The sequence below is a fragment of the Apodemus sylvaticus genome, chromosome 4, assembly GCF_947179515.1.
Source record: "Apodemus sylvaticus chromosome 4, mApoSyl1.1, whole genome shotgun sequence".
Lineage (NCBI taxonomy): Eukaryota > Metazoa > Chordata > Mammalia > Rodentia > Muridae > Apodemus > Apodemus sylvaticus.
In genome coordinates this window covers 65,856,218-65,883,101 of record NC_067475.1, presented here as the reverse complement: position 1 = coordinate 65,883,101, position 26,884 = coordinate 65,856,218, and the positions used below count along the sequence as shown (strand labels likewise).

At 46.6% G+C, this 26,884-nt stretch overlaps 1 protein-coding gene across 1 annotated transcript in view; it reads left to right on the top strand.

Annotated features, from left to right (window-relative positions):
* Notch2 (notch receptor 2) overlaps positions 1-26,884 on the top strand; it is a 134,620-nt gene that overhangs the window by 11,587 nt on the left and 96,149 nt on the right. The window contains exon 2 of the mRNA XM_052179657.1: positions 20,177-20,258. Coding sequence (XP_052035617.1) covers positions 20,177-20,258 — 82 coding nt within the window. The remainder of the gene's footprint in view (positions 1-20,176; positions 20,259-26,884) is intronic.

Sequence of the window (26,884 nt, the reverse complement as noted above, 5' to 3'; positions counted from 1 at the left end):
ACAGCCCTGTGTGGTCCCAGGACTGTCTCCCAGGAGTTGCTCCTGTAAGCCCCACACACCTTTGCTGGAGCCCAGCACCCGGGGTCAGCCAGCCTCACACTGCGTCCCCTTGTTCCTTCCTGGACGATCGATTGATGGATTAATCGATCGTAAGATTGAGGGCACGCAGGCACTGGAACACACGTGTTGATTTTTTTTTTTTAATGTTCATTTCCTTCCTAAAAGGTCTGTTGCGCCTTTCCTCTGTAAGCATGCCCCCCTCCCCCGCAGGGCTGTGGTACGGCTCCTCACTGTGCTCACCTGACCATCCTTTGGGGTAGAGGCTATTCACTTGCACTGTAGCTTAAGGATGTTGAGCTCTTGGAGCTCAGAATGTGAAGCTAGAGAGGCATCCATAAGGCAGCATCGGAGCCCTAGCAAGGCAGGCGGGGAGACGGAGGTGCTGCAGTTAGTAGTTGGCTTAGTTTAGGGTCACAAGTAGGGTTGATCCCAATATTCTGTGTTCAAAGACACTGCACACACTTTCTGTTCTGAAGAGCCAGCCTCTCAGGAACCCTTTGTGTTTTCTCTTCAGTAAGACTGGGATGGATGTGTCAGCTGACAGGTGCAGCTGTGGCCCTGGCCTCCCCTTAGCTGCTCCACTGCCAGGACAGGCAAATAGAATTCAGGGGGATTGGCAGCAGTTCCTCCTAGGCCAACATGGGCCTCAGCTCTGAGCTCCCTCAGGAGGAGTGCTCTCAGGACCCCCCAGACTCTGGCTCTCCTCCGGACATGCCAGCGTGTGTCCAGCCTTTGAGAGGTAGTTGTCAGCTTTGTGGTGAGAAGGTGGAGACACCAACAGGTGTGGCTCCCAGTGCACCTGTTTCTGTCTTAGGACAGAACTTTCTTAAGTTCATTGTGCCTTCATTTTGCTGTCTTGTGTAACTAGGAGGGTAGTGGTATGTGATTTGGGGGCTTGTTGTGAACGTTAAGTCTTTGTTAGGTTCACAGGACAGTGTCTGGAGCTGAGTGAGTGTGGTAAGGCCTGGGCACTGGTGTTCCTTTAGGTCACGGCCTGTACAGCCTGTTCATTCCCGCAGAATGGAATGCCCCAGCCATCTTCCGGAATCAAGTTTGAGTGAGTGCAGTCCTCTGTGAAGAACCAGAAACTGTATCTTTGCAGCTCAGGGGCTGTTTCCTGCTGTCTTCTGACTTGGGAAGTGTTGAAGAGCATCACACTGGAGTCTGTTCCCTTCATGGGGTGTAAGTCCAACTTGGACAAGTTTTGGGTACTGCTTGGAAGATGGTAAGATTTTGCTGTTACTTTTTAGCCAGGCGTTGTGGTTATATGTTATGTCAGGCCGTACTGTGATTTCCCCCTCCTCCTCCAAGGTATTGATCTCAGAATAGTTCTGGTTTAAAACTCTTTATTTTTTAACTCCAATTTTCATAATTTATTTGTATGTGTCTCTTTGTGTGGATGTCTTCAGAGGTCAGAAGGGGATGTCAGATCCCTTGGAGTTACAGGTGGTTATGTGCCTGAAATGCATGCTGGGAACTGAACTTGCTTCTTCAGGAAGAACAGTAGTTGCTCTTATACACTGAGCCATCTTTCCAGCTCTGAGACTCATACTTACTCTAAACTTTCTGTGATGTGACAGATTTTATTGTCTGCCATTCAGTACCACGGTGAGGGATATTAATAAGGCTAGGATACTCAATTCATGATCTCTGTTAGACATTGCAAAATAATACCAGTGTGCCACATCTCTCACTACAATTGCAGAGACTATTAGAGGCTCTCAGGCTGGCAGTGGTCCTCCTGCTCCATACCTAGTTTAAAGATGGAGAAACGGAAGCCTATATAAACAGTGTCTGCCAAAGGGCAGCTGCCAGGTTATGGCCAGGGCCAGGATTCATGCTCCTGAGTCCTGGTCAGGTGGTTTTTATTTTGTTTTTGATTTTTGTTTTTGATTTTTGTTTTTTTCCCCTCTGTGCCTGCTCATTAGAGGTGTGTCAATGTGTTGACTATCTGGGTTTTGAGGTCTGAGGGTTAATTTCAGAGCCAACAGCAGTGACGGAGTAGGAAGGATGTGGGGAGGGCAGAGGTGTAGCCATCTTGAAACTGTCTCTGAAGTAAAGAACTTGTTTCCTGGGGACTTGGGCTTGTCCCTTTGGACTTCTTTGTCACAGTGAGGGTAACCAGGGGGCCTGAAGTGACTGATGATTCAGAGTTGGGTCAGCCAGGACTGGGGCGCTGCAGGGTCAGATGTACGCTACCGTTTGTTTCCCGTGACAACTTGCTTATCTCAAGTCTTGGCAGCCTTGGACAAATGCTTCTTAGGTGTTTTTGTTTTGTTTTAAGACAAAATTTCAAATTCTACTGCAGATTTTGTGAGCCACCTTCTACCTGCCACTCCCTTCTGCCCCCTCTGTAATTATTTTTAAGACTTTGTTTTCCCATTGTGAGAATATGAAAGGTTTCTTTTATAGTCTTGAGATATTTATAATTATTGGTAAGCAGACAGTTGACAGAAAATGTTGTGTGTTCATTTTAACTTAAGATATCCCTAAAACACTTAAACTATGTTCCCTATAATTTGGATCTTCCTACAAAAGCAGTTGAAGCTACTTTCTGAGAAGACTGTACTAAGGGGAGGGACATCTGGATATAACCTAGATATGGACAAAGACACTCTGGAGAATGGCAGTGTCTGTGTGAAAGCTGACCTAAGACATGCACCCTTGCTCATAAAGTAAGACAGACAGACAGACAGACACCTCCGTTCTCCTGGAGCTCACGTGACTTCCGGGCATTTGCATGTTCTGAGGGTTCATAAGGTAACATCCTTGGAAGACAGTACCCATTGCTTTCAGTTCTTAGAGTAAGCATTATGATTCCTGGTCACAGAAAGGCCAGGGAATGGCCATGCATGTGACTGTCCTAGCCAGTGGATCAGAGCAGCAGCTGAGCCCCCTGTCCTGGCTCGAAAACTGACCCTCAACTGTAGGGCAGTCTGGTGGGACCTGTAGTCCCATTGATGACTTAGCTTTGAGTTTAATAATTTGTATACTGAATTGACACTTGGCTCTTCTTAGCGGTATCTTCACTCTGAATGAATACCTGCATAGTATTACGGAAATTATTAAAATTTCCACTTCCACTTAGATTCTAGTTCCTTCTGAATTTTTCTAACTAGGAAGGATGTATTTATATTCATAGTAATGCCAAAAGAGTTGTTTAGTGGTCTTTTTTTGTATTTTATCTTGACCCTCCCAAAGAAACTCTTTGAAAGGGTTACTCAGAAACTTTGGAAAGGCCATAGAACACTGGCCCGTCCCAGAAGAGAGAGGCTAAATTACATTCCTCAGACCACAGGGTGGTCCCTGTGGCTAGGGAAGGCCCAGAGTCTGTTGGCCACCTACCTCATCCCCTAACAACCAATTAGTTTAAAGGTAACATTGTTCTGCCAATAACATTGGGCCTAATGGCGGCTGTCCTGAGGACTGTATAAAGGCCCTCACAGCCCTGCTCGGGGGTGGGGGATAGGGGGTTGGGTGGGATGGGGAGGGGTGGGGGGGTTGTTCTCTCTCCATGTGCAGGGCAACCCCAGCATGCTGGAAACTAAATACAAATTCCTCTTCAGTAGATTGGGACCAGAAATGGATATTATAGCTTTTGCATTTTTATTTTTTTATAATATAAAAAAGTTTGGAAAGATTGAAAATGGTATCCTGGAGTCCTCTTTGTGTTCAGAAATGTTTTCTGGCAGGCGTGTTGGTTATAAATCGCTTTCTCTGGACTGTGCAGTAGTAGTCTTACTGTGCCCTTCAAAAAGAGATGTGTCAAATGGATTGGAGTGCTTTAGTCTCTCAACAGTAGACACAGCCTGCTACTAAAACTACCCAGTCCTAACCTGTTCTCACCAGAAACCAAAACTACTCAGTTCCAACCTGCCCTGACCAGGAAGTTTGAATTGTCTGTGGCGTTCTGCACCTGTTGCTCTAGGCCAAAAAATGAAGAGGCCTTGCCTTTTCTGTGAGCTTTTCTCGATGACGTCTCCTCTCGCACTGAGAATTAGTGGTCATTCACACTAATGTTTATGGGAAGAGTGTTTGACACCAGAGGGATCCCAGAATATCCTTTCGGGTTTGCAGCAAAGTACTTGTCCTGGGCATGCAAGCATGTGGGTCTTCTCAGTGCACCCAGTTTCTGCCAAGGATTTGTTGTGTGCACCAGCAGTTGAACAGTAATGGGAGAGTGGTGGGGAGCAGCGTGAGGCTGACTGTCTGCAGTCAGTGCAGCCGGCTGGCAGGATAGCGCTTAGATGCGCTCTCCGGACGCTTGGGTTGCCTCTGTAGCTTCTCTCTTGGTGTTTGGAACATAGATAGACTAGTTTTGGTTCTTATCGCTGGGAATATCAGAGAAGCCAGTGAAGTCTTTAGGCCTCAGGCTCCTCGTTAGTGTAGTGGGAGTAATAGTAATAACTAACCTACAGAGTGCTTTTAAAGACTAGAGACATTTAATTATACCTGCTGGCTGTGGGCACAAAGTAGGAACCCAAAGGTAGGGGTCCCAGAACTTTAAGTGTCATTAGGCTTGTGCCAGTTCCCATCGGGATTTCCTCCCCTGGACCTGTTTGTTTCAGTGACTTCTGTTAAGCTCTGTCCACTACCACGGCAAGCTTCCGGTTTACCCAGAATGCAGGCTGAGAGCTTTGCTGTCTGGGACTCTTGTGTGCAATGGTTTTGTTCATAGCATGCAACCTCTTGCTCCTCACCTCAGAGGCCATTGGTTCCTAGAAGAATCCTGTTGAGGATTTCAGAGCAGAGTTGCGGAACTCCGCCAGTGCCAAGCTACTTGGTTGGATTAACCCCCAAGTCCATGGAAATCAGGTTTCGGGTGCCAGGAGCCGTCATTTTTCAGCTTGTCTAACAGATGTGTGATGTGGCCTCTACTGAAGCTTGGGCCAGAGAGGGCTGGAGGTGGGTTGGGGCAGCCTCGAAGCTGGGGAAGCTGCTTTCAGAAGTGGTTGATGGTCCCTCACCTAATGTTGTTCATGTTGGTGCCCTGTGGGCTGGGGGAGGGGCTCTCCTGACTTAAATCATGTAGCCATTTATCATTTCTGACCTAAGATGGGGGAGGACTGTTTTTGCTTCATAGAACTTTAGACTGGGAATTTTATTTTAATGAAACACTTTTATTAAATAATGTTTCCCAGTTTATACTCAACCCCTCTCTTATTTGAGCCTCAGATCAACTCTACCATAGCTGAGAATAATGCCTCTCAAGTGGCTTCAGGGAGTTCTTCTAAATCACACAGTTAGTGTCTGACGAAGCCAGGCCTGGAACCCACATTCTTACATGAGTGCCAGCTCGCCTCTCTACACCACATGTTTCCTCCACAGCACCTCTCAGCGTGGGTTCTGTCCCCCACGGCATGCAAAGCCTTCCTTCTGTTTGACTGTCTCTGTTAGATAGACTTCAAGGATTCCTTCCCCAGAATGCTCTGCCAGCCTTCCCCAAAGCTGGGCTGTCCAGGTGTTGCTCCAGTCACCTGTCCCTGTCTCACCCAAGCAGGATGGATCCAAGGTGAAGCCGGCAGAGAGTCGCCGACACAGCTAAGCTCCGTGTTTGTCACTCAGTCTTCATATGTCAAGCCTGCGTTCTTTCCATGTTGCTAGAGCAGCTGTCTCTGAAGGTTCCCTACGCTTAAACTGGACGTGGTTGCGCCCACCAGCACTCAGCAGGCTGAGGAGGGACGGCATCGTTAGTTCAGGGCCAGCCTGGACTATATAGTAACTGCCAAGTCAGCCTGGGCCATGCTAAGTGAGACCCTGTCTCAAACCCGAAACAAGGACCTCTGAGCTGACTCAGAAGATGAAGGTGTTTGCTGCTGAGCCGCGCCTGGCAGCCTGAGGTTATTTGATGTCTGGAACTCCTGTGGTTAAAAAAAAAAAAAAAAAGAAAAAAGAAAAAAAAAAAGAACCAATTTCTGAAAGTTGCCCTCTGACCTCTACATGTATGCTGTTGCACATGCAGTGGGTACATACACACACACACACACACACACACACACACACACTCCACCCACCTCCCAAAGTTACCTAAGGTTTGTCTAGAGTACACAGCAGGAGCCACTCCTTAGTGTGATTTTAACCTCTAGCTGGCTGGGCTTCTTTCCTTAGTTATTATAACAGTAAACAGAACACATTATGCACACGGGTGTGTCCACAGTGCACTGTCACTTACCCAAGTGCACTTCATGTTTCTTCTTTTCATCAAAATGAGGAAATAGAACATGTTTTGTTAATGGTGATTTTACAGCTCCAGCCACAAGGAAGTATGAGTTCAGGTTCTGTGGGAGGGCTAAGTGAGAGAGTTCAGGGGAGGGAAGGCGTGCCGGCTAGATGTTAGCTGCTAGATGTTCAGGAAAGGAAACCCACACACGCATCCTGTGCTTCCCGGTATGCCGGTCGATCCTGAGGTAGTGGTGATAGGAAAGCCCTTGCCTACATCCACGGTGTGTACCTGTTATCCAAGAAAACCCTCTTAAAATGCTCTAGTGCATCTAGGGATGGATGCTTGTCTTGCTTGTGGTCATTGGAGCGCCTCTGAAGGCTGCTGCCCCAGCTGTACAGGATGGCAGGCGCTGCTCTGCATTCTAGGAAGAAGGTGGCAGTGGGGTCTCTGGTGCTGTCATCCCCAGAACTCTGTGACAGCAGGGTTGCTCCTGAGCAAAGACGGCATTCCAGCAGTTATGTAATCTTCTCATGGGAAACGGGGCAACTCTAGATGTGGTCGTACACAAGCCGAGTACTCGGGAAGCCAGGCAGGAAGATTGTGAGTTCAAGGCCACCTAGGCTATGTGGCAGGATGAGAGAGAGAGAGAGAGAGAGAGAGAGAGAGAGAGAGAGAGAGAGAGAGAGAGAGAGAGATTGAGACAATGTGCGTGTGTGTGTGTGTGTGTAGGAAGGAGTTGTCCTCTAACCTCTACATGCGTGCTGTTGATATGTGAGCTCTCACCAAACTGTTGTTTTCAGAAAAGATGTTTATCTCGGTGTCTCTTCTCAGTTGGCAGAGAATAGCTAACTGGAGTACTGCTCGGGCCTCCTGAAAGAAAGATTTAGGGAAGTTGTAGCTCACTTAATAACCATCTGTGGAGTGACATAGATTGACACACCCAGTTACACAACCTGGAGTCTGAGAACTGGTGATGTGCAAGCGTCTCATCTGCATCTGCTGCTCGTTATCAGCAGCGACAGTGGCTCAGCTATTTCTTCAGGCCGCGTGGAAAGGCAGGGTAGCTCTATCAAAGGTGAAGGCAGCTCTGAGGAGAACAGCCTTTCCCACCCGTTCTCTCCAAACTCCTCTTTAAACATTCTCTTCTGAGAGGTTTTGAAAGAATTAATTTTGTTTCTTGGTTTTCAGATATATGTATATATATGAAGTATGTATGTATCTATATGAATATATATGAAAAACAAGAAACAAAATGAATACACACACACACACATTTGTTGCTCCTTCTGAGAACAGAAAAGATCAAAGTAGTGTAGGCCATTTTCTCAAATTGAATTTCTTTGTCATGTGCAAGTTTTTGGTGACATCATGATGCTTTATTTGTGTGAAGGTATTCACTCTTTCTAGTTTAGGGTTTTGTCACAACTACTATTAAATCACCTTTGGGCAATTTCCTAATGCAATGCATTTGGGTCACCGTGAGTAGGAGGGAATCAGTTCACAGGGATAATTTGCATGTGAGAACATAGCCTGTACTAGTTTGTCCACACTTTCAGGAGCATTGATGCCTTTTACAGAGACCGGGCCATGTGTTTGCAGATACTGAGGCATGCAGCTGTGAGATCTCAGGCCAGCCTGCTCTGTGGGTACAAGAATGAGCTGGGGACCACAAAGCTAGGTCTCCTGTCTGTTCCTCTTTGTAGAACTCAATTGTTACTTTATTGGCAAAAGTGTGGACTCTTAGAAGTTGTAAGGTTGACTCTACAAAAGTGTGCTCTTCTCTGTGGGAAGAGGCTATACTGTTGCCTTATCATAAAAGTCACCTCACTGCCTCTGAACCATGGTTCTGTTGGTATCTAAAGGCACTGCAGGGCTTCTGACTAGGGTGGGAAATATGGAGTTCCATAGAAAATACTGAGCTTCTCCACAGCTTCCTGTGAGAGGAAGTCCCATGTGCTATATTACCTCTGAATTAGCACCATGTTGCCAATTGTAGCTTTGGCGTTTTAAAGTTTATGAGCCTTATTTTTGGAATATGTCTCTCTGTACAGCACAGATACTTAATGAGGTCTCATTGTTTTGACAAATGGTCAGACACAGGGGACCAGAGCAGTGCTGTTACAGCCGGGACTAAGGGTGTTCTGCAGGCAGTGGCAGTGGGCTTGTTTGCTGTTTGAGAACAGCTGTAGAATATGAGGAAGCACCCCGAGTCTAGTTTCCAGAAGTTCAGGTAAAGACAGTGCAAGCCCAGGGTATGTGCTGCATAAAACAAAACAAACAAACAAACCAGCCAGCCAGCCAGCCAGCCAGCCAGCCAGCCAACCAACCAACCGGCCTGTATTTGGTATTTTGTTGAGTTTCTTCTTGTGCTGAATAATGGAATTAATAGGGAGTAGATGGCCCAAGCCTCTTTGGAGCCATCCAGTTCATTCATTCATTCATTCATTCATTCATTCATTCATTCATTCATGCATTGATTCATGAATATTCAACAAATATTTATGTGCCCATCTGGTGTCAGGCATTGAGTTGCTGCGGATTTTTGAAGACAATGTTAAAAACCTCCAGGTATGGCGCCACCGCAGTGAGCATAGGCCAGTATTGACATGTTCCTGAGTTAGTGATGTATACTGGTAAGCCTGCTCTTTTCACTTGGGCTTTTGTTTGGAATCCCTACACTTAGTAACAGTGGCCTCCTTGCTAGACACAGTGTAGCTGATGACGCTTTAATCCTTAGAAAAACCTCAGTGTTTTAATCAGAATTTAAAAGATGATGAACTTTGAAAAGATCATAACTTGGGGCCGAAGAGGTGGCTCAGCAGTTAAGAGCACTGGGTGCTCGTCCTGAGGTCCTGGGTTCAATTCCCAGCACCCATATGTCAGCTTACAACTGACTATAACTCCAGTTCTAGGAGATCTGACACCCTTTTCTGGCCTCCCTGGGTATTGCTTGCTTGTGGTACAGATAAAAAAAAAAACCCACTGATACACAGAATATATATATTCTGTGTATCTATATATACATATATATATGTATATGTGTATATATATTATAAAATATATAATAAAAATCTATATTTTTTTAAAGAACGAAAAGAAAAAAATGGACAAGTCACCCAAGATTACAAGTCTAGTCATTGGCCGTGCTACTCTTGACTGCAGGGTCACATACTTTTGTCTCTCAGGTTCAGCCCAGTGTTTTAACCTGTGGGTTGTGTGCACCTATTTACTGTGTGTGGAGCTAGTTTGGTAGGTATCAAACAGCACATTGTAGGAAAAGAATGGAATCAAGAGACGACACCACAGTCATGATAAGTGTTGTCCAGGGTGTGTATATGTATATGTGGTATGCATACACATGTATATGTGGTATATGTGTATGTACTGTAAAGTGTCTGCAAGCTATGGCTTCCTTAGCTGTGGACCCACAGGCTGTGAGGGTTGGTGTTAACAGATTGTAACATTTAGGCCTTAGAAAAACTAACCTCAAGAGCGTGGAGATAGTGACCACACACCACCCAGTCACCCACTCCCACCCTGTGCTGCTCCCTTTAGCAGTGCCAGGGAGGCCTGGAAGTCAGGCCTTATCTTCCGCGGGATGGGAAATGGTGTCTCAGAAGCTTTAGGGATGTTGACAGAGCCTGGAAAGGGAAGTTGACCCTTGGCCCGCTTGAGTAGGTGAAAATTTGGCTATGGAGTCCCACTGTTTACAGATAAAGACAGAACGTTTCTCCAGGGAATTCTGGCATGAATGATGGAATGAACGTGGTAGCATAAATGAACAGCAGTGCAGGCTGTACATGATGTTTCTATGCTAACTTGTATAATTGCTAATTATTTTGGCAGAGGGGCCCTAGCTGTTTGGAGTGAGAAGGACAGCCTACCGCAAACTCAGGTTTCTGGAGGCCTTCTTCAGCTCCTTCTCTTGTTTCTGCTGAGGTGGGAGCTGGTTTCCTCCTAGCCTGGCTTACCTGGCATGCGCCCCCTCAGTTCCCTTTTGCTGCACTCTATATGGCTTCCTTAGCTGGGTGACAGTGGGTCCAATAGACATGCCAGTGAGGGGAGCCCAGGTTGTCTCTGCACTTCCTGGGCCTGCTGTGTCCTCTAAGGGCGTGCATATCCTACTGTGTGGAGTGTTGGGATGAAAACTTTAAAACAGTATACCCCAAGAAAGACATTCTTTTGAGCCTGCCTACCAGTGTGTGCACACTCTTAGTAAAGCTTAATCATGCGTTTCCCCTAGCTTCCCAGTGGAGGGTCTTGCCCCTCCCCCATACACTTCCACCATACACATACTTCATTTTGCAGACCACTGATCCAGAAGGTAAATTGAAGAGTTTAATGGCAAAGCTATTGGCTCTTTCATTAAATAGATTATCTTTTACTCCCAGTGTTTCTAATGCCCTTCTGCAAAGTAGCTTTTGTGAATCACTGCAGGAATTGAAAGGCTACATTTTTGGGGTGGAAAAGATGAGGGTAGAATGAGTATGTGAATTAAGTTGAACCTGTTGTTGTTAGAATCCTGGTTTTGATTTGACAGAAGGAGAACCAACAGCTCTCCCCGTGTCAGTCGGGGTTGGTGTTTGGTGTGATTAAGACTTTCCTTCACATCATGGTGACCAGCCTGGCTCAGGATCCAGAGTTAGAGCTTGGTAAATGTTTATAGAAAAAAATCAGCCTACTTGAGAGTAAGCTGGAAGTGACAGAGTAATAAAATGCGTGATACATCATCTGAGGGCCCTACTGAAGGCGACTAGCTTTGCACAGCAGTTGCAGACCAAAGTGGAGCAGGGCATAAGAAAAATAGACATTTGAGGAAAGAATTGCATTTCAGAGTTTGGAAGCCCAGTACTGTGGGGGTCATCAGAGGCCATGGGACATCGCGCAGATGCAACAAAAGGTTATTTTAGTACTGGAAGACTTTTCATTTTTGTGATAGAACAGGTTGCCATTTGAGATATAAAAAGCAGAAAGGAACTGGCTGGCTGTAAAGTAGAAGCAGACAGACTTGCAGACATGAGTGCTGTGTGAGTAGACATTTCGGCCATTTCTTCAGCAGTAGTCATACCAGCCGGTTCAAGTTAGGGCTGTTTAGCTTACTAATGTCACTGGAAAAACGAGTCAGACTGTATGCTGCCGAGGCGGAGTGAGCAGTGTCCCAGCCCAGGACAGTGCATTGAGTGAGATCTTCCGAGCTGTGGTTTTCCTCCAGCTGAGTAAAGACAGCTGCTTTTCAGACACGGGGCTTGGCCGCACAGTCAGAAGGCACCTTTGCGTTTCTTCTTGGGTCCCCCCCACCTGCCCCTTTGTGCTCTGATACTTTTCAAAACTGTTTTTAGTTTCGTCAGATTTTTGTCATTGGATTTCTTGAATTTGGTAGACCATTTATAGAGTACACACACACACACACAAACACACACACACACACACACACTATAGTTTAAAACTTGAATTCAACTACCAATCTAAAGTCCTGGGTTGCTACATGATACCCTTAAAAATGTCCTCACGATGGGCAAGAGAGACAGTTCCCTGGCTGGTAGCATGTGTTGCTCTTTCAGAGAGCCAGAGCTACATCTGGCTCTCACAACTGCCTGTAACTCCAGTGCCAGGAGATCTGATGCTAGTTTCTAGCCCTTGTGGGTACTACTATTTGGAGGGTTGTACTCACATGTGCAAACCTACCTGTACAAACACATATACCCAGAAGTAAAATATTTAAAAAGTGCCATTAAGAAAACAGAAAAGTAATGTCTTGTTAACATCTTTTAATTAAGTTTTTTCATTAAAGAAACTATATGTGTACTGATGTTTTTTTATCTGCATGCATAATGCAACATGTATGTTCAGTGCAGTGTTCACAGAGGCCAAAAGGTGGCATCAGATCTCCTAGGACTAGAGTTGTAGCCAGTTGTGAGCTGCCGTGTGGGTGCTGGGAATTGGACCTGTGTCCTCTGAAGAGCAGCCAGTGCTCTTAAGTGATGGGGCATCTTCCCAGCCCCTATTTTGTACAGTTTTAAAGTAGTGAAACAAGATGACACTTTTGGGACAACATATGAAAATGTAATAAACTTTTGTCTTTGGAAAACTAGAGTCTGGGGTCTGGCCTTGTGGAAAGACTTAGTTAAGGATATTTAGGATCAACGGCACCAGGGTACGCATCAGAGTAGTTTATTTTAAGCCTGCCGTGGGAAGTTGCACTAGCCTCTTTGCTGTCTCTGTTGTTCTTTGAATTGGACAGAGCTGAGCAGATGAGGAAATGCCGGGTCTCCTATGGCCTTTTGGTTGACTACCCACCCTCTGAGGAGCACGCCATGCTTTTTCCTGTTGAGTGGTTCAGTCTTCATTACCTTCGTTTGCAGATGTATTTTTTACTTTGGAGGTATTTCTATCTAATCGTTTGAACCACTCTTTGGCCTAGTGAGGGTGACTGCTCCCTGTCACTAGGCTTAGCATCGGTAAGAGTAAATTCTCATCACAGTGAGGTGTGGTCAGATGTTCTAACTCCTCAGTGTTCTCTTCCATCCACGCTTCCACTTCCATGATGCTGGGGTTTTGTTTTGTTTTTTTGTTTTTTGGATTTGTTTTTTTTTTTTTTTCGAGACAGGGTTTCTCTATGTAGCCCTGGCTGTCCTGGAACTCACTCTGTAGACCAGGCTGGCTTCGAACTCAGAAATCCGCCTGCCTCTGCCTCCCAAGTGCTGGGATTAAAGGCATGCACCACCACTGCCTGGCTACCACAACGCTGTTTTGTCATTGAGAAGAAATGCTGTCTAGCTGCAGTCTGATATCCGCACCTTCAGCCTCTCCCTGCCACTTTTAATTCCATAAAGTACCTTGTTTTGTTTTGTTTCCCAGAGTTGGTGTGCTTTCCAGAGTGGGGTTGCTGTGGAGGTTGGTGATGGTGGTGTGTGTGGGCCTTCTCAGGGCTCTGCTGTCCAGGGCGGGTCTGGAACCCAGCACTGCAGCCTCTCCTGTCCTAGGAGCTCAGTCCTGCTTTCACAAGCCTGTGGGCACTGGCAGAAGAGTTCTTCAGATGCGTGGCTGATATGTATGTGGCTGTGTCTTTGACAAGACTATTGTAGTTGCAGATGGTACTAATGCAAGTTTTTTGTTGCTATTTTGTACCTAATACAGGATCAGTAGATTAACAAAACAAAACAGCTAAAAAACTGCATTCTAGACTTGGCTTGGAGTCTCCATCTGTATGGCTATAGGCAAGTCTCTTATTTTTAAAATTCGTTCCTCTTTTGCAAAAGTGGTGCTAATATCAATTTGTATGCCTTGCCAGGTTGTAGGGATTGAAGGATATCATTTGTATGAAAACACCTAGCTGGCTGAGATAGTACTTGATTGTAACCGTGTCTTTGGACTGTTGGTCACACATGGAGAGTTATGGCTAGCTCTCTGGTTTTCTTCTCGGCCACCAAATATTTGTAGAGCTGGGTGGAGGTGTAATCAGGCGAGAGTCCCTGTCTGTAAGGAGCTGGGTTGTCAGGCTTTACTGCACTATGTGCAGTGCTGCTGTCTGTGGTCTGCGCTGCTCCCAGGTACTCAGTTAATGCCAGCTTCATCTGGGGCTGGAGTGGGTGCCATTGACCCTCTAGCTATGTGGCTTGGGATGCAGCTAGCCAGTTTCTGAGATTCACGTCCTCAGAGTTCCTCCATGCGGTCACCAGTAGCAGGGTTTTGATCGTTTTCTGCTTAGATACATGAGGTGGGCTAAAGCTCACTGCTCTCAAAAATGATAACCTTGCCTCAGTTGTAAGTTTAGCAGTTCAAAAGCCAGGTCACATTGCTGGGGCAGGCAGGAGCTAGACACTTGGTTTGAATTTTTTTTTTTTTTTAAACTATAAAACCTAGAGAATTTGAAACTTTCCATGGAGACATATTTGGGTGGATAGCCAAAGTGATCACAGTATCTGGTTTTAATATTGTTGGTGTCATTTGGGTGTTTCCATGCTCAGGAAATGGGAGCCTCTGAACATTTTAGACACGTGAGCTGATGGTTGGGTGTGTCAGTAGGCTCTTGTCTTTTCCACCTAGTTTGCTCTTGTCAGTGAATATGCACCTTTTATGGTTCATACACTTGGACCTGAGCATCTGTTGTCAGCACCACTGCCTTTCTGGAGCCTTGCTAGATGTGAGGGTGAGAGTGTGAGACGCTGCCCAAGCCATAGTGGGAACAGCCACCGGGTTGGGGAGGCTCTGGTTCCCATTCAGAGCGCCAGTAGGAATTAGCAATTACAATTGGGGTTTAATTTTTTCTATAATCCTGATAAGAGAAAAGTAAAGGAAGAAAAAAGTACTGTATAGTAAACTCTGGTGTTACACAGCACATTGATGACTTCAGTTTTTAGAATCAAGGACTAATATTTCATAGAAATGAATTTCTTTATAAAATGAAAATCCTAGATGCTGGGCATGGCGACTCACCTCTGATTCCAGCATCCAAGAGGCAGACAAGGGAGGCCGGGAGGCCAGGAGGCCATGGGCAGCCTAGATCACACAGCAGTTTCAGACCAGTCTGGGCCAGAGTGAGATGCTGTTGCTTCTGTTTTCCCAAACCCAGCAGGTTTCAGTTTTGGGAAAGCAGCTGGGACTGTGAGCCTTCTAGCTCTCCTGTCTGGATCAGGAATCAACATATTTTAGGCTGGAAATATTTTCTACTGGGTGATCTTTGTGAAGAAGCAGAGATCCTTGATACATTATTGGGAACATAAAAATCGATGTCTCCCTTGTTGCTTTTCTCCTTTCCTTCTAACAAAGACTGATTTCAGGAGGGAGACAACTACTCCCACTTTGCTTCTGTTTAAATGTGACACTTGGGACTCGGAGCTTCTGCACTTCTGTTTGTTTGTTTGGTTTTTTCCATGGCTAACATGCCCTCCCCACTCTGCCATCGCCTCCAAAAAATGGAATAAAAAACGAAGAGGAAGCTTTGTTGTTTGAAATTGAAGGGTGCTGTAAGAATCACTGAAATCCCTGTTGTCTCTGTCTGCCCTCAGTTCTCCTATTTTGGGTAGTAATGCAAGCAGTCATTTTAGAAAACATGGCTGTGTTCACTGGACGGCCCTCCTTCCAGAGGCCCTGTGCCAGAAGCAACAGAAGGACAGAGCCAAGTCCAGCCAGCAACACAGACTGCAGCTCTCAAATTCTGCTACTTGAAATTTGCATAAGCGTTGGAGGGAGAGAAGAAGCAAGCACCCTGTGCCACTCTTCTCCTTTAGGTCTGCAGCCATTCAGGGCATTAAACGGCGGGCGTCCCAGCAGTGGATGCACACACTGCAGCAGAAGGGGCAGGGTATGAAAAGAGTCACGTGAGTCAGACAACAGACAGAGGCTTATTTGAAGAGGCTACAAAGCAACAAGTATTGCCAATTTAGAACATTGCTTGTCAGAGCAAGGAGTGAAACACATTGAAGGCTGCTCAGATTACACCGTCTGGGGTACCAGACTTAATTACTCATGTTCAAGAATCTTAAAACAAAGGGAGGCTTTTAAGCCCGTGATACATAGCTGGCACGGCCCAAAAAGCTCTGAAAAGCCTAGAAAATTGTCATGAGGACGCCATCAAGCCTGGATACCTTCAGTCTGTCTTTACGAAGACAAATTCCTAGTGCATTAGACATGGTAAAGATCAATGCCTCGTATCTTGTTGTCTGCAGTGTTTGTTTGCAGTGGCGGCTAATAAATGTGAATAAATATGAAGTCTCATCTGGACTGAATGGCTTCGAGGGTCTTTGTAGAGAGGTTTTGACAGTGAGTATCAAGATGGTATACTGAAGGCAGTTAATAAAAGCAGTCTTTGCTGTGTTTGTATTTTTTAGAGTCATTTGGCTAGGTCACATTCTCTCTGTTCTGTCTGTCCCTTCCCGTAGGCTGAGAGGACACTGTGTCCAGAGACTGGTTCGTTCCTGGTTGGTTGATGCCTATGCATTGCTTGTGGATGGCCGTGCTGGTGGATGGAGGGGCCCTTTGCCCAGGTGTAGTCCTGGTTGTGCACTGAGTGAATCATTTCTTTTTTATTGCCCTTTTAAGAGGATAGCAGTAAGCTCTGCGTGGCTTCTGTGTTTTATTAGAGTGCTGGTGATGGCAACTGGGAGGAATTAATCCCATTTATTGATATCACACTCTCTATTAAATTGTGTCATTTTCCTTTGAAGTTGACGTGCTTAAACAGGGCAGTTGGTTCCCTCCCACTTGAAGGAGCAGCTGTGACCTGACCAGGCTTTTGGTGACTTAGCCCATCCTGGCCTCGATGGCCTTTCTCCTGTGACTGTTGTTTAATTCTCATCTCAATCCCAAATGTATGTTAGTTTTCTGTGACTGGGTGCCCGCACCACTCAAGTGGGCATTTCTTACCTCCATCTGAAGATGTTGTGAATTGTTGCTTGGTTTTGTTTTTTTTCTAGAATATACCAGTGTCTAAAGTGTCTATTTACATTTTGTTTGTTTGTTCGTTGTTGTCAGTTTTCCCTCGAAGAAGCAGAGTTGTGAGACTTCATTGGCTCCAGGGTCTCTGATGTCAGGGCCTGTATCAGCCTGCTTTGTAGTTGTGCTGTGTTCTGAATCAGCGTCAGCTGAGGGTGGTGGTGCCCACCTTTGAGTCCCGCCCTCAGGAGGCCGAGGTAGATGGATCTGTGAATTTCGGAGGCTAGCCTGCTCTACATACTAAGTTCCAGGACAGCCAGAGAGCTACAGTGAGACCTTGTCTCAAAACTCAAAAAAAAAAAAATTTCTAGAAGCTTCCTTCTACATTTTGTGTCACACTGCCAGTGACCGGGAGATGAGACACTGTCTTGTATTCGCTTTCCCTTTTTTGTGGGGTGCATGTCCAGAAATACAGGCCACAGTAGGAAAGATTGATCTTAGTGTGCTACTGTGTGCCTTTGAGAAGAAAAGTTGGGCTGGTGTCTCAGGCTCCGCCCACTCTTTGAATTGATTGAGCGCTTCGCTTTCTGACACGGGGGGGGGGGGGGGGGGGGGCTGTCTTCACATTGTATTTAAGTTGCTAAACTGAAGTGTTTGCTGGAAAGTGAGACCACTGAATCTTGAGGCGTGGTCTCAGTCTCTCCCAGTCTCTCCTGAGTTGGTCTGGCTTCCCAAACTTTTCATTTCTTATATGATAATTACAGTATTTGCTTGGAAATAGCCTGAGAATAAAATCACGGGTCTCAAGTTTTCGTTCTTTCTTTTGTTTATGCAAACTGCTACTGCATAGATTATCTAAATTCTTTGGTGGATGGATTGGAAGATCGAGGGGACTTCTTAAGTTGGATGCTCAAGTCCCAGGGCATTTGTTCTGTCCTTGAGTGGGGATTCTCAGCCCTCCTCAGCATCCCTGGGAACTGGCGGCTGGAGAGCCAGTCCAGGTACTGATTTAACAGGTGCCTCTGATGCATACTGAAGTTAGAATACTGTGGCTGGGGAAATGTTAAAGGTTCAAGGTAGCAGAATCCCAGAACCCAGCCAAGTGGCATTAATTATTAGCCTGAGGGGCCCACCTCTTTTTTGGTCAGTGACTTGGATTGGTTCTCTAAAGCAAGGCTGTAAAGTTATTTGCTAGATTGATTGCCACATATTGACTCTAGGTTGTTTGTATTCTATGAATCTGTCACTGTAATGATTTGCCAGGACACTTAATAGGAACAGGCTGTGATTTTTTTTTTCCCCTGCCCACAGCTGAGTCATGGGTGGCTGGGTCCTTCTACTCTTCCGGATAAATTTCTCTTTGTATACTGCATATTTTTATGTACTTCTTAAAACTTGGTATATTTCTTCTACATTATTCCTGTGTGTGGTGTAATGTCTATGCGTTTGTGCATGGTACGTGCATTGAGTGTGGAGGTGACTGACCCTGTGTGCAGATGCCAGGGTCAGAGGGGGGCTGCCTCCTCCCTCTGCCTCTCTTTCCCTCACTGTCTTGAGACAGAGTCTTAATCTGAGCTGACACGCTTTGGGGATTAGCCTGGCCATGCAGTAAGCACTGGGCCCTGCCTCCATCCCCCTCTTCAGGTTGGGATCCCAGGCCTGCACAGCCATGCCTGGCTCTTTGGGTGGGTGCTGGGAGGTAATCTCAGCTCCTCACAGCAAGCACTCTCTCCAGATGAGCCTCTGCAGCCTCTTATGGAGTGCTGGATTACAGGAGGCTCCTGGGCTGTTAACCTAGATTAGTTCACAGGTAGGGAATGGAGCCGGGGGAGGCTGTGTCTTGGCCGAGGTTATACAGCCAGGTACGGGCAGGACTCATGATGGCCTTTACTTGCTGGGATTCTTGTAGGGGACTGAGCTGGGGCTTGCTCTGTGCCAGTGGAGCAGTCCTTTCCTGAGCTGTTTTCCTTCTTTAAATAAGAGGAAGAGGAAAAGGCAGCCAGAGGAGAGCTAATACAAGTGTCTCAAGAGGTTGAAAATAGCAGTGTGAGCGCTGCAGTATGGAGGAGATGAGCTGACAGTACTGTTTTAATTATGGTGGTTGCACCAGAGCTTATCAGTGTGGGAAGAGGAAGCGCTTACGCCTTACAGGGAAGTGGGCCATGGATGAGAAGATGCCCCCTTTTCCAGAGTCTGTGTGCCTGTTCAGTGCACAGCCCAGGGATGTCCATAGCTGTTGCAGAGCTAGGCCAGGCTTGGTGAGCTGCCTGGCCCTCAGTGCTGCCTCCAGTTAGGATCTGATACCTCCTGAGGAAGCCACTGAGCCTCTCTGGCCCTGGCTTTCTAGCACGTGGTCATAATGACACCCTCCCAGTGGGAAGTAGCCTGTCTTCAGGACACAGTCCCTGGGCCTGGTCATCCCAAGTCAGTTTTGTGTCTGGCTCTGGCTCACTGGTGTGATGATCTCCTGGGCTGCTTGCCCACACTGCTTCTTAGCTGTGGAATAGGTGTGAGGAAATGACCACTTCTCAGGGTTGTTGTCAAGGCTGAATTGGTGTCTGTGTGTACAGTGCCTGATAAAGAAACAGGTCTAAGAGGGCTTTGAACATTGTGGATGTTAGAATAGGCTCTATCGTGCCTTTCTAGTAGTCCTCAGGAGTCTTGTTTTTTTTTTTTTTTTTTTGGTTTTTGAGACAGTGTTTCTCTGTGTAGCCCTGACTGTCCTGGAACTCACTCAGGCTGGCCCCGAACTCAGAAATCCGCCTGCCTCTGCCTCCCAAGTGCTGGGATTACGGGCGTGTTAGTGACGAAAATTGCAATCCTAATAGCTAAAATTCAGATGCAGAAAGTGCCTGAGCTGGGTAGACATCCTCCTCTCCTGGCTGAAATCAGTGAAAGTTTTGGGGTGTGGCCATTCCCCCACCCACGCTGAGTCATCTGCTTTGGGGAGCCTTTCCTGGTAAAGCTTTTCCTTGACCCTCAAGGGGCTCCTGTGACTATGAAGTTAGTTTCTACTTTGTTTACTCCAGTCCCTTCTCCCACCTCTTAGTGACTCCATTCTCCTTGCTTTTTTGTGAGTCCTTGAAATGAAAGGTTCTTGTCCTTTCTCCACAGATTTGGTTTCTCCTTTTTCCTGGGTCCTGTTGGTGGATGTTGATGCTTTTGGCTGCTTACTAAAGTGGCCTATTTTATTAAAACTTAACCTGAAGCCAAGCATCTCCTTCCTATGGTCAACCGCTGTCCACTCAGATCCTAAGTAGTCAACGATGGACTCTTGTGTTCTTTTCTGAAGTGTCTAAATCCTAAAAGGATCACCGCCTACTGTGGTTGGTACAGCTTTAATGATCTCACTGCCACCGGGACATGTGTCTGCCAGACATACTGAGGCACAGAGAACGAAGGACACACAAGGCCGAGAGAGGAGACTGAGGTGGAGGGTGTCCCGTGGCAGTCAGTGAGGAGTCTCAGATGTGCAGAGGTGCTGCGGGGAGGGAATGGCTTTCTCTTTGGATCCCACTTTGCCGTCTAAGGGCTGTGACAGGTGCCTGATTTCTAATTGCACTTTGTCTTTTATTTCAGCTTTGCAGTGCCGAGGTGGTCAAGAGCCCTGTGTAAATGAAGGGACCTGTGTTACCTACCACAACGGCACAGGCTACTGCCGGTAAGTTCATCCGTACGTCATCTCCCTGACAGTAGGCTCTGGGCGCGGTGTGCTTGGGCTTTTTGATTTTTAATTTTCAGTGCTTCTGTGAAGTGTTGCTGGCTCTTAGATCTTCTGATGTAGCTTTTGTGGGTGGTGAGGATGGAAGTACGGACTGGTTGTTAGATAAATGGTTGAGGAAAGTATGTCACCATCCTGCCATTATTTTTATCATTGTGAAAGGTTTCTAGTGAGTGGCTAGTGAGTACTTCTTTTATTTTTCAGTGTAGGACACAGCCTTAGAATATTTTCTTCCTCAGATACTAGATATGATCATGTTTTTAAGTCACACCAACTAGATATACTGTAAGTGAATGTAAAGTCGTCATTGGGAGACTTTAATCCCCTTGTTTAAAAAGTCCAGTTCTGAGGGCCAGACTGTGGAGCAAGGTGTTGTATAAGAGCTTGTAGAACGGAGGCGGGGCCCGTCTGTGGGTGGGCCACATGGGTGGGAGGGGATTGGACCTGGAAACTTGAGGTACCTCTTGATTCAAGAACACTTCTCTTCTGTTTTTCCAACTATCTAGTCTAGCCTAATTTTTTTTGTTCGAGACAAGCTGTGAGATAGTTTCCTATACAGTTTTTTTTCCCATTTCTTTTACGTATTGTTTTCTTATTTTAAAGGCAGGGCCCCACTATGTAGCCTTGGCTGCCTAGAACTCCTTTTGTAGACAAGGCTGCCTTGAACTCACAGAGATATGCCTGCTTCTGCTCAGAGTCCTTGGACTAAAGGCATGCACCACCAAACCAAAGTACATCCTTACTGATGGCATATGATTTTTTTTTTTAACCTCAGAAGTTTTAGTGCTAAGGTATCTCCATTCTCTTTACATCAGAGAAAAAAGATGTGGGGATAGGAAATTGCTGGTCCTTTTTCTTGTGTCCTGTGACAGCTCCTCCTAGATTCTGATCTTAGGATCTACAGTCTTTAATGTCCTAAGATTTTCAGAAAGACTGCCAGAAACAGTTTTCTTCAACAAAGTGAAAATATTTTAAACTGTAATGACAGTCAAATTTAACATTAGTTTGTTTAGATTGGAATTAAGATAGCATCAGAAATGGAAGATTATATGACTGATGGTGGCTGCTCGCTCGGGTTTTAGCCAGGAAAACAAACCCGACGTGGTGCGCTCTCCTCCACGTGAAAGATACTAAGGGAGGAGAGCAGCCCCTCAGCTGGCACCAGCTTGCCTCTGCAGCTCTGCTGAGTGGCTGCTTCCTCTGTTCTCATCCTAAGCGCTCGCTCGCTCCCTTGGCTCCCTCACTGCTCCCTCGCTCGCTCGCTCAGATGCTCTTAGCTGCCACAGTGCGGTCACCCGCTGAGCCTCTTCTTAGTACCTGACTCTGGGCATTTTTGCATAGCTAATACCTAGCATGGTACCTTTTATGCAGGGACCGTAGAGCAAAGTGTCCTGTGCTTTCTTCACCAGCAGCGGGTCTCAGCCTTCCTAATACTGTGACCCTTTAATACAGTTCCTCATGTGTGGTGACCCCAACCATCCAATCATTTCATAGCCGTAGTTTTGCTACTGTTATGAATCATAATGTAAATATTAGTGTTTTTCCAGTGGCCTTCTGAAATGGTTGCTCCGACCCCAAAGGGGTCACAGCCCACAGGCTGAGAACTACTGTTCTAGGGCGCTGTCAACAGACACCTACTCACCTACTGATGCCACCTAAGTGTAGCTAGTCCATTGGGGTTCCCTATTGGAGCACAGGCAGCTCAAAGGCCAGCGGCCACACTGAAAAGTCCACCAGCAGGGTGACAAAATCTAGAGGGCCTTAACTCGCACAACTCACAGGAGGGGGGCCTGTTCTCCCCACCAGCTGATGGCGATTTTTGTAACCTGGTGCAAGGCTTTGGTAATCCTCTGGGTCCCAAGCTTCTTATGCCTTGTCAGTTTCATTAGCTGCATCTTACCAGCCCCCTCCTACCTTTGCAGAGTAAATGTTTCAATTGGGAGAAAACAGCCACACAGGATCCTTGAATAAAAAGGTCTACACACACACACAGAGTTCAGCACAGACCATCATTTCCATGCCTCTTATCTGTTTATCTTAAGATTTATTTTCCCCTGGGAATTGGAGAGGCAAGCTAGTTGGATGGAATTGGACTTACTGACTTATGCAGGGGGAGTTTTACATAGGTTATAAATGCTGGTCTGAATATGGTCTGGTGTGAGAGGAGGCTTCTGGGAGAACAGTGTCTGAGCACTGGAGAGGACACGAAACAAAGTTTGCTTGTAGGGAGAGGCAGTTGCTAGCCTCAGCCTTGAGCATGACCAGGGAGGCCTGGTTACTCCCCGCTTCAGGAAGAAAGCCTGCACAATGCCGTGCGTGCTAGAAATGCACCCGTCTGGGACTGGCTGTGCTGAATCCCTTTTGTCCCAGCACTTGACAGGCATAGGAAGGCTGATCTTTTCGGGTTCAAGATCAGCCTGATTTACCTAGTGAGTTTCAGGCCAGCCAGGGTCACACAGCAGAGGAAGTAAGTTTGGAAAAGGAGGAGTAAGTGAGAAAGTTGGCAGAGCCATCCTTTTGGGAGACCAGCAAGAAGATTGGGAAGAGTGCTCTCCTCTAAAGTGTCCTCAGTGTCCTCAGGAGGGGGCGCGGGCGTGGGCCTGATTGGCTGCTGGAGAGTGTTGGACTGAGCACAGTGCTCTGGGGGGCTGCACTGACCCCTCTGCCCCTCAGCATCGAGTAACAATGGTGTGTGCTCATGACTCTTCAAGGCATCCTTCACCACCCTGACCTGAGAGACAAGGTATTCCAGTTTGTTCAGTAAATATTTTCACAACATAGCCCGTAAGTATTCCAACACTTAGAGGATTATGAAAATTACACCAGGCGCTCAGGGCATGTGATCGTCTCCCCCCCCCCCCCCCCCCCCACCCGAGGTTGCTTAGTGGATTAAGGAAACAGAGTTGAAGCCAAGTTCCTTTTGTAGGGGGTAGGGTGGGAATTGGGAGAAAACTGTTTTAGAGTGGAAGGTATCCCAGAACCTGTTAAGGTGGCATTATGCTGCTGATTCAACCAAAACCTAATGATTGTTTATAGAAATTATAGAAACCCTTGATAAGATCACATTGACAGATGCGGATAAGCACTTTCAAAGATGGATTTTGTGTACAGCTCGACTGTGTGGATTTTTTCTTTTTTGTTTCTTCCCCCTCTCACTGTGATGAGCCCAAGGACCCTGTCAGACTGTGATGCCAGGCAAGGGGAACCTGTGCAGTCTTGCATAAAACTCAATTACTGCTGCTAAATAGTTGATGTCAGCTCTTAATAAAGTCCTCTCACTACTGAAAGTTAAGACATTTTATTCTCTCCCTGTCCTACTGGGAGGTGTAAATATATAATTAAGTTTGGATGTAATTAATCACTTTCAAGTTGTCTGTTCCAAGCTTTTAAGTATAAACCACCCCAAATCCCATTTTGATTAAAAATCACAGGCATCTCATGTTTGCTAGGATGCCGGGTGTAGGTGAGGTCATGAGCTCGCCAGCTCACGTTGTTTACGGTAAGGACATACTTATCCTCTGTGAGGCACTGTGTGGTGCCCGTGGTTCCGCTTTGCCCGCTGCTCCTTGTCTTCACTTGGGGCTCAGTTTTGCTTTCCTTCACCCTTTTAAATGACTGCCTGGGTCCTGGGTGGTGCATTTGCAGTGTTTATCCCACAGAGCTTCGCGGAGTGGGTCCAGGCCATCCCTGGTGGGTCACTTTGACCCCGTGGAGACTATGTTACCTAGATTTGCTTCTGGGAGATGGCCCACATAGCCAAGATAGGACCCTTCAGAGGACTGCTATGGAGTGCGAGGGACTGACCAAGCCCCTCTATTCTGGCAGACTTGAATTCTAAGGAGGAACTAACTGCCTGTCCAGTCTTCTGCAGCCATCCAACGTTTTCTCTTGGGTCTCTTACTCTAGTCTTCTGCATGGTCAGAAGCCACTGAAGGAGAAGTATTTACCCAGAGCTGTGTCCAGACCTGGAGCTCCTCCTCCCAGGTCTCCGTCTCTTCTAAGAGATAAGGTTTTGCCTTTCAGATTCCACTGCTCTCCATGGCTCCTGGTGCCCCTGCCTCATCTCTGTAGAAAGCCGCGCACTGCCAGTGGCTTGTCTCTGTAGTGCTGTGTGAACTGCAGAGCAACTTGCAGAGGGGAAACAGCTGAGTGTGGGACTCTCGTTGTTTGCTTCTGTGCCCTCTCAAGGCCTGTGTTCCTTGTTGTTTTCTCTAGTGCCTTTAATGTTTCATCCTGGCTTTATAATTGTTATGAACAAGAACATTGCTCTGCTGTGATTGTTGCTGTTGTCCGTAAGGGTGCGAATGGGAATCATGAGGGGCCCTTCACCATCGCCCGCCCGCCCGCAGAGGTGCCTAGCACAGTGTTGCAGAATGGAGGGAAGGGCACGTGTAAAGCCAAGGAGGTCCCTGAGCATGGGTGCTTGCTCCTGGGAAACTCTAGTTTGTGTCTGAATTACATTTTTAAGTGCATGATGATGGATGCGAAATGTTATAAAATACAAGCTGTGTCACATTTTATCCAAACCTTGTTGCTAGCTGCAGTAAACATTAGCAACTAAGTATTTTCTTTGCCAGGATTAGGAGTGATGTTGGTGGTCCAGGCATCTGAAATCCATCCAAGAAAACTGGGCGGGTTGCCTTCATTGTCCTCGAAACACAGTTAGGTATCATAGCAGAGCTCAGAGGCGCTGGCCTCCCCCAGAGCGCAGCTCGGTGGGGGCTCTAGTCTAGTGCTTGTGCCGCACTAGACTCAGGAGGGTGTGTGCCAGGGTGGCCAGCTCAGCAGTAGTGCTTTCATCACCTTCTCCTGGGTGTGTGCACTGCTGTGCACGGGAGCTGAGGATCAGAGCCGTGGAGTGGACTATCCGCTGGCCAAGTTGGTCCCGCCAGCCTGGTCCCTTCATGTTGGGTGCCCTAGTTATCAGGGCACTGTGTATGCATAGGTTCTCTGGAAGGCAGTGGCAGAGCCAGCTGGACCTCTGTAGAGAATTCATTTTCTTCTACACCCTCTTTTTAGCGTCTTTCAGACATTAAGTGAAGAGTGGTGTCTTTGGCTTATTTAAAGCCTTTCACGGGGTAAGGCTTCTTCTCTTTTTCTTACAGTGGTGTTTAAGAATCAACTTAGAGAGTTACTTATCGTGCAGACGGAGTGATAGCTCAGTGGTTAAAAGCACCTGCTCTTGCAGAGGGTTTGGGTTTGGTTTCAAGCACCCACGTGGTGGCTCGCAACCATCTGTATGTAACTCCAGTTCTAGGGGACCTGAAGCCATCTGGGGCCTCTGAGGCCACCAGGCCTGCAGGTGGCACACAGATACATAGAAGCACCCCCCCCCCCACATAAAGCAAAAATAAACACATCTTAAAAAACCAGAGTGACTTACTGCAGTCTGCCTATGTGTGCCACAGGCAGTTCCACATGCACTGCTCAAGTCTGTGGTCGTAATTGCGATTAATTGATATTGTTATATTACTTCATTCTTCTTTGCAAAGTCACCCAGCCGTTACCAGTCCACTGGATGACTTATAACAGCCCCTAGCAGCCCTGCAGGGCTGTTGTGCGGTCAGGTGGGAAATCACTGATCTTGCATGGTCTGTTCAGAGTGAGTGGGACTGCTGCGAGTGGGACTGCTGCGAGTGGGCAGAGCTACAGCCTCAGGTGTGGAAGTCAGGGCACTGCCTGAAAACTCACTCACCAGTCAGGGATTCCTCGGTATCACAGTTCAAAATATCAAGGTTAATGCAAAACATGGTGAAAAATCGCAACATTCTAAGTGAGGAGATTAGCAGTACCCGTTGTTGCCTTCCCCTCAGGCTCCAGTGTGGCTCGGCCTGGTGCTTGTGAGTGGATTAAGTCTTGGAAGAGTCCCGTCGGGCAACATGCAGAGAACATAGATTTCTATGCCAGATAGACTCAGTCTGAGCCTACTTCCTGCGAGCAATCAGATCTTTGGCAGTGTAAAGGCTCAGTGCTAGCTGACTGTTGTTCTAGGCCGAGCTCTGCCATCAGTTTAGCTGCTTATATGAAGTGCATGTTAAAGTCCTGCCTTACCAGCCAGCATGTGGATGCTCAGAGTTTGCATTATTTGCCCAAAATCTTAAAACATTCTTTTTTTTAACTGATTCGAAATGAGCTCTTGAAAAAATGTGGTCATTTGTCTCAGTTTACCAATCAATAAAATGGGACCAAATGGCATATTAAACTGAAAGCTCAAACAAAACCTCCCCAAAAAAGGAAGTGTGAAACTCCTGAAAATATATGACTACTAGAATATGATTCAATCTCTGCTTTTATTAATTAAAACATGTATTTATTTACTTACTTATTTTTATGTGTGGGCACACATGTGCTGTGGCCTGCATTCTGTGGTCAGAGCACAACTTGCAGGAACCTGTTCTTTCCCATCATGTGGGTCCTGGGGCCTCACCTCAAGTCAGGCCTGCCAGCAAGCACCTTTATCTGCTGTGCCTGTTTTCTGGTCTTTTAGTGCCTGATTTGAAAGTAGAAATAGTGGTTTAGGTAGGCCGCAGCATCTCACTTAACCATTTACTACTGGCTTTTAGCTA